Source organism: Coturnix japonica, chromosome 36 (assembly GCF_054131305.1).
Source record: "Coturnix japonica strain WE chromosome 36, WE-NBRP24, whole genome shotgun sequence".
Classification (NCBI taxonomy): domain Eukaryota; kingdom Metazoa; phylum Chordata; class Aves; order Galliformes; family Phasianidae; genus Coturnix; species Coturnix japonica.
The window spans coordinates 5,137,186-5,147,839 of NC_140698.1; the positions used below are offsets into that span (position 1 = coordinate 5,137,186).

At 43.7% G+C, this 10,654-nt stretch overlaps 2 protein-coding genes across 2 annotated transcripts; both read left to right on the plus strand.

Annotated features, from left to right (window-relative positions):
* The first annotated feature begins 2,416 nt into the window (after positions 1 to 2,416).
* LOC146755155 (obscurin-like protein 1) lies at positions 2,417 to 3,987 on the plus strand. The gene is made up of 3 exons (XM_085526386.1): positions 2,417 to 2,447; positions 2,514 to 2,789; positions 3,680 to 3,987. Exons 1-3 carry the CDS (start codon positions 2,417 to 2,419, stop codon positions 3,985 to 3,987), a joined length of 615 nt encoding a protein of 204 aa, XP_085382512.1.
* A 3,386-nt stretch (positions 3,988 to 7,373) lies between these two features.
* On the plus strand, positions 7,374 to 8,428 carry LOC146755156 (obscurin-like protein 1). Its single transcript, XM_085526451.1, has one exon. The coding sequence runs from the start codon at positions 7,739 to 7,741 to the stop codon at positions 8,093 to 8,095; it is 357 nt and encodes a 118-aa protein (XP_085382577.1). The 5' UTR covers positions 7,374 to 7,738; the 3' UTR covers positions 8,096 to 8,428.
* Positions 8,429 to 10,654: the final 2,226 nt, after the last annotated feature.

The following is a 10,654-nucleotide window of genomic DNA, read 5'->3' on the forward strand; positions in this document are numbered from 1 at the left end:
ACAGGGATGTTTACTTAGCTGTCATTCCATGGTGGGCTTTTTCTGACACAGATGGAGAGAGAAACTGAACTTTCCCACGCAGGTCTCTGTTTTGCTGCTGGGTGTAGGTCTGATCTCTGAGATCCACACGCATGGCCTTGATTGCAATAAATGAGAGCCCTTTGTTTGCTCCAGTGGAAGACTTTCCATTTCTGCAGTACCCTCTGCAGATGACACAAATGCAAATGCACCTTCTTCCCAGCAACAATTGCCTTTTTTTTTTTTACACTGAGTTTGCATGAGGCTCTTCATCATATTCTGCTGGCTTGTCACCCTTGTTGGTCCATGGAGAAACAACAAAGCCCTAGAGTAGTGTATGCACATGAATCTTTTAAGTCAATTATTCCACTGTGTGTTAATAGGGGCCAGTTTTATCATCTAACTTTTGCGCTCCAATTAATTTCCATAAAGGAATTCTGTTTATCTTTTCAGTCCTAAGTGATATCTCCATCTTTTAGGCTCGATTTGTTTGCCAGGGGGTTACAGTGCAGTAATAGATACCCCCTCCATTGATTTCCTTCTAGTTTGCTTGTTCCAATTCTTTCCTCAGTTTTCCTATTTTAGACATTTTCTTGAAGCCTTGGGCTTCTTCCTTTGGCTCTGTCCCCTGTCCAGTGTATGTCTTTCAACTTGTGGAGATAAGGTAATCTGGTACGTGGTTTATAAAAGCTGCCAATTTGCCAGCATCTGAATTAGAATCCAGCAATTAGAACTAGGACTAAACGTGCACGTTTGATCTTATGATAAATGAATGCCTCATGGTCACCAATGTCCCTGCAGTTCTTTACCATCATACATATTTTGTGTGTCCATATTTTGTTTCAGCAGTGGCAAACTTCGTAATCAAAGAGACAACTGGAGGAGTAATCAGGGCCGTTGCTGCAAAGCAAGCTGAATTTGTTTCTGAGACCTCTGAAGCCAATGTCATGGTGAAGTGGTACAAAAATGGCAAAGAAATCACGACCAGTAAGAAATTCACAATGGAAGATAAAGGGAAACTGCATAAGCTTGTGGCTTCAGTTGTAACGAAAGTAGACGAGGGAACATACATCTACACAATTGGAGATGACACTCTGATTTTTGATTGGAAAGTCTCAGGTAAGTTTGTGAGGCAAACATGGGATCCCAATCCATGTAAAGCACTTCAGACTTAATTCATTTGATTTGTCCAACCCTGTGGGTTTCCAGTATTTAGGACAAAGTTTGCATATCTCTATTGAAGCAATTCTGAACTTCCTGTTGTCCCTATGCAAATCCACAGTATAAGCAAATCATGTAACTGTGTTGTGATGAATTCAGGACAGCCTTAGCTCCAGCTCGGGCTGGAGTCACGACTTGAGCCCTGACATCTGGGCTTCATTCTTCTAGTTCATGAATTGCCTCAGCACTTACATCATCTTTAAACCTATGACTGAAATGTTCCTAAGTTCTTAGCATGGGAATCCTGTCTCCTCTTTTGACAAATTAAACTCCACATTTGGAGAGTTGAGTGTCTCCTGCTGTACCTGAAGGACGTTATGATCTCTGAGGTGTCTCCCTGAGGTGCTGTAAGCACAGCCATTAGCTCATAGTGCAAGTAAAACACTGTCAGGTCAAGCCTGGAGGAGTAATGCTTGTCACTGACATGTTCCTGTTCAGGGTGGAGCTGGAAGGTAAAATAACACAAGAAATTGTCATTGAAATTCAAGATCTGTGAAATTCAGCTGACTGCATTCACAGAACCTGGTGTTAAGATCTGTTTTCTGGTTTCTATCTTGAGCCTATTTTCCATAACCCAGTTTTCATTTATGAACTGAAGCTCTACTGAAAGCCTTTCGCTGTAATCTATCTATGTGATATTGATTGATACTATTAGTTCTTAACAGCTTGACTCTAGAGGGACTGTTCTTCTTTGGTCACCTAGTTTTAAAAGAATACATGGCTCCTGTCTATTACAATTTTTAACGAATTATTTGTTCACTGATGCCATAAATGTGCCTGGCATAGCAATTGGCCTTGGTATATGCAGTGACTGAAAGCAACAGTTGTTGCTCTAAGAAATGCAATACTAAGCTAGGTCTGCCTGTAGCTGACAGGCATCAGCTTGCTCCTCAGGCAGGTTCTGTGTGGATGGAATGAAGGGCATGAAATACTGATGTGCTCATCAAACGCTGCTTGGTAGCTTAGAGACAAGGTGTTGAATAGGTTTGTTCATGTATTGAAAACACGTTACTTAGCTACATTCATTTTAGCTTCAGAAGAACATGTGCAGAATACAGAATTGATTAGAAGAAATAAGAACTGTCTGCATAGAACTTACTCTTTCCTTACACAGGAGAATCAAGCACACGTTTGTATGTGAGTACCTCCAGAGGTGAAACTCGATCCCCCAGATGTAATGAGCAGAGACATTACAATCTGTTCTAACTGTATGTTAATGCTGTGCTGAATAAGCCTGAGTCAGGATGTAAACCACTTTCTCTTTTTTTCTTCAGATGAAGCCATTAATTTTGTCAACAAGCCCAAAACGACTCCAGAAATATCAGTCAGTCCTTCTGAAGACCTGGAGCTGGTGTGTGAGGTGTCAGCTGCAAGCGGAGCTGTCGTATGGAAAAAAGATCAAACAGAGGTGAAGCAGGACCAGAGGACAACCATCATCTCCCAGGGGACGCACCGCAAGCTCATGGTCAAAAATGTGACCCTGAAAGACCAAGGGAGCTACAGCTGTGAAACAAAAGATGACAAACCAACATTCCAAGTGAAAGTCAGAGGTGAGAAAATGCTTGGAAACCCAGAGATAAAGGAACGCTTCATTTTGTGTGTCTTTCATTTGGAGGATCAACTTACAGCCTCTCTGGTGCAAAACACTTTGGCTATAGGACTTTCTTTGTCATCTAGTGTCATAGCAACACTTTTCTACATGTGCTTTTCCATCCAGGAATGAATTACTGCAACAAACCATAGGCAAGGAGGGTAACTTGTGCAGCTCTTGTAGTCAGCTGGTGTCTGCAGGGTTACAGTGCAAGAGCACACCAGGCATGCAAGGAGTGAGAAAAGGGGAGGTGTTTGAAGAGATCTGGTTACAAAATTTGAATGACACAATTAGGTGGAAAATGCCACTAATCAGACTCATAAATGGCCTGGGTTGCAAAGCCCCACGGTGCTCATCCAGTTCCAACCCCCTTCTTCCTATGTGCAGGGTTGCCAAGCAGCAGCCCAGGCTCCCAGAACCACATCCAGCCTGGCCTTGAATGCCTGCAGGGATGGAGCATCCACAGTCTCCTTGGGCAACCTGTTCTAGAGGGCCGTTCCCTTCCGATTTACTGGAAATGTAGAGAGACATCAGAAGAAAAAAAGAGAAGGGAGGAGGTTCAGCAGTGCATGCAGGTGTTCTAAATCTCATGTCCAAATCTGCTATCAGAGTGCGAAATGTTTAGCTTTCTGATATGATATGATGTGATATGATAGGATATGATATGATATGATATGAACTGATATGCCTATAATTTCCCAAGGCAAAATAGAGGGGAAAGTATTTTCCTGTCTTAATGAGGCATCACAATGCTCAATGTGAAGGGCAAGTATAGTGAAAACGGGGAACTGGACTTAGCTCTGCAGCAGACTACAGCAAAATGGTGTGACTGTTGTGATGTCCCTGCAGAGAAAGAAGACGTGTTTACAAACAAGGACAAGGTACAAAAGGAGGTGAAGGCTGTACTGACTCAAAATGCCACGCTGAGCTGCGAGGTGGCCCAGGAGAAGACGGAGGTGAAGTGGTACAAGGAGGGGAAACTGATCACCTCGAGCAAGAAGTTCAAGGTGGAGTCAGAGGGCAAACAGCGTCGGCTGGTGGTGAGCCAGGTGGAGAAGAAAGATGCAGGGGAGTACAGCTGCGAGGCTGCTGGCCAGAAACTCACCTTCAAGATTCATGTAACTGGTAGGAAACACATTTTGGTTGATATTCTTTGATTATTCCATAGTCTGGCTGTGGAAACGTCTGTGTGAACGTGTCCTCTTTATTCTGACATGAAACTGTTTTGGGGAGGATGAAAATAAATGCTTACAAACATGCAGCTAAAATGATTATTTGTTTTTAACAGTGTTTCATCCAGCTCTTCCCCTAGGACTACTTTTATCATCAGCTGTCCATGGATGTCCAACTGTGATTTGTACAATGTGCAACACTGCTCTGCCAGTTGATATTTCAACAGTAGTAGTTACAGATCTCTACTGTGGCTGCACTGAGAAGGTTTGGTTGTTGGTAAAAGTAAGAACTTTTAGTCAGAGGCATTGCACTTGCCTTTGGTTTGTTGAATCCCATGTTGACGACCATTCGTTCCATGTTCTGTAAATGTAATGACCAGTCATGAATCCATTGATACCTTTCTAATTGTACATTTCTCATTAGTCTGAGAGTTTAGCACGGAGGTAGATCTCTCACTCCAGCTGCAGTAGAGATTGCTCTGGTGTCAGTATATTTTGCACAAGATCCGGTAAATTTTAACTTAGACTCCAGATAGCCATGGGCACATCAGCTGCATTCGGAGTGACCATTAGTGAGCTGGCTGATGACGAGGGTTTGTCTTCTGTTTTATTTGTAGCTGCACTCTACTGGTTTTTGCTCATAAGTCAACTTGTTCTCTGTTAACTTTACAGTTCTTGTCTTGTATTCTGAGCTGATCAGGACAGGGAATCTGTTTTCTCCTCTTCTTTCTTATGGCAGTGAACACATTGGAGCTTAATCCTGGTCAAGGTTTGGCATTTGATCAGCTATGTGGAGGAGCAACTGTACTGGGAGTCTACTGCCTTTCTGCTCACACAGACCTGGTGTCCTTGCAGGGCATAGCTTGCGTTCTGTTCCCTTGTAAAGGTCACAGTCTTTGCTCTCTCCATCTTGGGGCATTCTGCTCCTTCAGTCCCTGGTGTGCAATATATCTCTGCTCCTGTAGTAGACAGTTTTGCTGCTGCCTGTGGTGTAGACTCTAAACCATCAGCTCTTACTATTCCCACACCACGTGGATGTGATTCTGGGGCCTTTGGATCTGTTCCGTGAGTTGTGTCGCTCATGCTTTTGGCTCAGGAAACTGGCAGTTTCAGCAAATAGTGGTTTACAGAAAGGGTAGATTTGGGAGGTATCTGTCAGAGCAAATGAAACATGAACGTTGACAGAAAGACTATGGCAACAGCTGGAATCAACCAAGTTAATCCTCAGCAGCCAAAGCCAGCCCACGTCTTATTGCAGAGGTGTAGGGAGAAAACCCAGAAATGTAGTGCTTTTACACTTGAATTTTGCTAGCTGAGGGCTATTATTAGCTGTTTGCCTCAGAAACCAAAGGTTTTCTGTTCTCTTTCAGACCGGATGAGCTCATGGCTGCACAGGGTAATGTAATACCTCCTCCTCTGCCATACGTGGAGAGTGCTTGCTTAGCTACCGTTTCTCATGTGTACCACCGTAACATGACGTGCAAGTCCAGCCCTCACTGCAAAATGATGTGGTGTGAAAGTCAGGAGGGATTATGAGTACTCTTGGAGTGGTTGGCTCTTTCACTACAGAAATCCTCATCTTACTAGCTTCTCCCAAAGTGCAATGGCTTTCTGAGTCTTAATTTCTCCTCTTACCATTGCACTCAGAAAGCTTTTCAGGGTTCCTCTACCCCAGGGTTCCACTGGTAGCACAGAACAATCCCATTTTAAGGACATGTTGAATGTTAGGTGCTCAGTGTTGAGCATTATGGGACGCAGATTAGACCTTCTTGCTTAAAAGAAACAAGTGCTGCACACCTTGGAAGCCTATAGAAAACAAGAGTAAAAAGGGCTGATTCTGCCATCTCATTATCTCAGTATTTGTGGTGCATGCTGAAATCCTTATTTGAAGTGGGCCAAAGCTCCATTGCATTTGTGAGAAGTTTTGCATCACCTGGTTGGTCTAGGCCATGTTTGTTGTCTTGCTAATAAGCAACCCTTCTGATCTTCATCAAATCATTGTGGTTGGAAAAGACCACAAAGATCCCCACATCCAGCCTCAACCCATCCCACCATGCACACTGCCCACGTCCCTCAGTGCCACATCTCCATGGTTATTGAACACTTCCAGGGATGGTGACCCCACCACCTCCCTGCAAAGCTGTGCCACCACATCACCATTCCTCTTCAGAAGAAGTTTTTCTTAACATCCAACTTGAACCTTCTCTGAAAATCATCAGTCAAAACAGGGGCTGTTGAAGATGGGCGGAGAGAATGATGCTTCTACAGTCAGTACAAGCAGGGAGATCAAATGTAGAGTGTGTCAACTGCATTCTTGCATTGGCTTGCTGCCCTGCTCCCTCGCCTTCAGTGGACTGCAGTGCTGGTGGTAGAGCTGTGGTGTGAATCCTGGGATTGCACGTACTGCAACGGTCAGCAGCACAGGAACTTGAGCTGAACTTACCCTCCTGGGCAGCTGCTGCCACTCAGAATTCAGACAGCATGCAGAGGAGAAAGTCATGAAGGAAGGGAAAGGGATGGCAGCAGAAGGCTTCACAGAGTTACAGCGGGGAGGAAGGAGATAGGGGACAGGTCATGGAAGGGTTTGCCATGACTGCTGGGGAGCAGGAGCCTTCCCGGTCACCTGAGCTGGGTATGCCTGGATATGCTTGCATGAATGATCTGAATGAGTGGTCTTCCATGTCTCCACTGCAAATAAAAGGCAATGTCAATCCCCCTCACACCTGCTAGTCCTGCATTCATGCTTGGAGCCTCTGTCTTGGTATCAGCATCAGGTCTGTGGGATCTTTCCTGGGACCCAAACAAGCATAGGAAGCTTATTCAAAATTGAGCTGTAATTAGAAGCTGGCTAGCACTAGAGAAGTCCATGATGTAAGTGCGTCAGAAATATTCTGCACTTCTACAGCCTTTTGTAGGGCAAACCATGGAATAGAAATGGAAGCCCATTTATTTAGGGTTTATCTGTTCTCCCACTCCTCAAATAGGAACTAGCATGAACGCTCTCAGCAACCAGTTGTTGGTAAAAGGAGAACCAGATAAAACAGTCATTAAAGTAATCAATAAAAGATTCAATGTATCAATCGTTCCCACTTAGCAAAGTGATTAACTGAATCACCTTAACTGAAGTGTGTATGCCTAACTAATTACACTTGCTATCTCTCTGATGCTAACTCCATTTGTTGACACAAAGGGTAAGGTGGGCTTTAAACACTTTCTTCTATATGTGTTAGGTATTAAGAGGAGATGACCTCAGCCAGTTCTCTGAAGAATCAGGGGTTGCTGAGAGTACAAAACCATGCTTTATGCATAAAACTGAGCTACAAAATCTAATGTAGGCCAAATATTCACCATATTAAGGGCTATATCATTACCAAAGGGTAGAGTCAAAAGATGGTTTCTGCTCTTAAATTTCTATGGTTTCCTGATTTTGAGGTCTTCATAATTGAGCTGTACTTGGCTGATATCCAGTGCAGAGTGGAGCAATATCAAAAAGACAGACAGATGAAGATCTGTCATTGTCTTCATTAGAAGAAATCTGAAAATTAGGAGTCCAAGCTGATAGTAAAGACTACCCAGAGGGATGGGATGACCATAGGGACTGTGCTGAGGATGCATTATAATGTGTGATAAACACTGTGAAGCAGAGTTGCTCCAGGAAATGGTCCAATACAACATAGAAGCAACTTTTAATGTCTTCTAGTCACAAGTTGCTCATATCTAATGTATATTTTACCCAATGTTTTCCAGTTCAATTCCAGAAGCAGAGGATGCCTTTATCAACAAGCAGAAGGTGCAGAAGGAGGTGAAGGCTGCACCAACAGAAAATGCCACGCTGAGCTGCGAGGTGGCCCAGGAGAAGACGGAGGTGAAGTGGTACAAGGAGGGGAAACTGATCACCTCGAGCAAGAAGTTCAAGGTGGAGTCAGAGGGCAAACAGCGTCGGCTGGTGGTGAGCCAGGTGGAGAAGAAAGATGCAGGGGAGTACAGCTGCGAGGCTGCTGGCCAGAAACTCACCTTCAAGATTCATGTCACAGATGAGAGAAATTGTTTCGACTGTATTGAACCCCCCAACAAAGAAGGAGGGGAAAGTTAAGTGGTTTGACACATTTAACCCCAGCATTCAGTGATGTAGACGGTGCTTAAATTCTGTTTAATTTGTGTACATTCCTGTTTGCCTTCTGAAGCTATGAACACAGAGGACTTGGGTAGCCTCAGCTTAAGACAGGCTGGAAATAATTTGGGAATTTCCCTGGGGATCTCAAGTAGATGCAATGATAGCAAAATGAGAAGTCAATAATTACAGGGGAAATTAAAGAATATTAAAGATATCTTCAGGGCACAAGCACACCCCTGCAAATGCTTCTTCCTAAATAGTCTCAGAGACAGCATTTGGTCACAGTGCTAGAAGGCGGCATTGGTGGTTTCTATTAAATTAAAGAAACCTGCAACTAAAAAGGTTTTCCCATATTGTCTTTTGTTTTCTTCTCTATAGCAGGTACAAAAGAAATGCTTAAAAATAGAAAGGCTTCAAGCTGGTGCTTTTCATTCCAAAATGGAGGAAGACAGGCGTTCTATTTATGAAGAGAGTCTGATAAGAAAGTGGAAAAAGGCTTTTTACCAGGGTCTGTAGCAACATAAGAAGGGGCAATGGTTTCAAAAGTGAAGAGGGTAGACTCAGTTTGGACATGAGAAAAGTTCTTTATGATGAGGGTGGTGATACACTGGAACAGATTGTCCAGTGCAGGTTGTGGGTGACTCATCATTGTAGTGTCCAAGGGCAGGCTGGATGGGGACCCTGGGCAGCCTCATTTAGTGAATGATGTCCCTGACCACGGCAAGAGGTTGGACTGGATGATCTTTAAAGCTTCCTTCTATACCCAAACCGTTCTATGATTCCATAGGGGAAACCATTTTATTACTGCCTCTGAAAACTCAGGAGATATTAGAATTATTTTCAGAAATAAGTAGGTGAGAAAAATACATTTCCTCACTATGACTTAATCACAAACAGAATTTAACCTTGACCCCTCACCTGGCTTTTGCTGGCAAAGCAACTTACAACTGTCAGCTTGTTTGGACAATTTAATGCCTGTCCCCTTGTATGAAACAGACTTTTCAATGACTGCGTATGCTGGTGTGCTGCTGGACAGTGGGGAAAGGGGTGTTTTTTAATTTTTGAAGATTTTGGAACATGATACTGGTGGAAATGAAAACAAGTTTAGGGCTATCTAAGCTGTTTTGGTCTGGCAGGGAGGAAGTTCTTCACTGGCAATTGATATAGTTCAGATGTTGGCATTCAGTTCATAGCACTGTCAGGAAATGTGAGTGGGAAAGCTGTCCTCAACGGTACAGTCCAAAGACTAATTTGGGCATTTGGGGAAGGCTGTGTAGAAAAGATTCATGTCTTAAATGTGCCCATTTGCCTTCAATTCCAGAAGCAGAAGATGCTTTTATCAACAAGGAGAAGGTGCAGAAGGAGGTGAAGGCTGCACCAACAGAAAATGCCACGCTGAGCTGCGAGGTGGCCCAGGAGAAGATGGAGGTGAAGTGGTACAAGGAGGGGAAACTGATCACCTCGAGCAAGAAGTTCAAGGTGGAGTCAGAGGGCAAACAGCGTCGGCTGGTGGTGAGCCAGGTGGAGAAGAAAGATGCAGGGGAGTACAGCTGCGAGGCTGCTGGCCAGAAACTCACCTTCAAGATTCGTGTCACAGGTAAGACAGGTGTTGTATGAAATACAGCAGAGAACAGTAAAGTAAAATCTAGTTTCTATTATACAGTGATCCAGTTGCAGTAGTCTGTGCTGAGGTTTTTCCCCTATACTTGATTGCCTGGGTTTGTAGCAAGTATTTGGATTTAGTATGGCACAAAGACCTGTTTCAGTCTGTCTGTAGAATAATAATTACTGATATATGTACAGTGGAAGCAATATTCAAGATATTATTCAAATCTCTCCAGTGCCTGAGATCCCAAACTGTAATTCTTGTTCACCGAAACATTTGACTAAGATAAGTATATGCAGTGAGGCTGGAGTGCATGTTCTACGTGCAGCCTTTCGTGGCAGGAGAAGCAGGAACTTCTCCTAGTAGTACACTGACTTTTTACTATGCCTTTATATTGGAGGCTGCATCTGGATAGGTGAGTCTGCTACTCACAGTAAGAGACCTGGTAGAGCTGACTATTGCCAGAGCTCAAAGTAAGATAGATATCTGCAAATCACACACAAAGAAGAAAGGACTGCGTTGGTGAGCATATTTCCTTTGTGCCTTTGACAGTCACAGTTGTGGCAATGGTAGAGGCCATGAGGAGTCTGTTCAGGAAGCCAGGAGTACTGTTCTGGGTCATGAAAAGGCAGCCAGTGGTTTGACTATCACATGTTTATGTGTTTTGATGTTTCACAGTGGGTCTTAAGCAAAAGGAACTCAGGTTTTGGTTGCCTGCAGGTCAGATGTTCTTTTGGGTTAAATATGTTTGCATAGTGACTTGCAACCATGGGACTGGTGTTCAAGGACCCTCTTGGTTCCTTCAGTTCCTAGGTTCTTTCTTGCCTAGATTTGACACTTTGTTTCAACAGAAGAGCTGATATTCTCTATGAAGGCTATTAGTTTGGGCACAAGTGGTAACCTAAACCTGTTCCAACCTGTACATACAAACC

Bases quoted from the DNA above. Each gene is read 5' to 3' on its own strand.
- LOC146755155 (XM_085526386.1), top strand. From the start codon at position 2,417: ATGAGCAGAGACATTACAATCTGTTCTAACT. The intron at 2,448-2,513 runs GTATGTTAATGC...TTTTTTCTTCAG, and splicing joins CATTACAATCTGTTCTAACT to ATGAAGCCATTAATTTTGTC. The intron at 2,790-3,679 runs GTGAGAAAATGC...ATGTCCCTGCAG, and splicing joins ATTCCAAGTGAAAGTCAGAG to AGAAAGAAGACGTGTTTACA.
- LOC146755156 (XM_085526451.1), top strand. From the start codon at position 7,739: ATGTTTTCCAGTTCAATTCCAGAAGCAGAGGATGCCTTTATCAACAAG.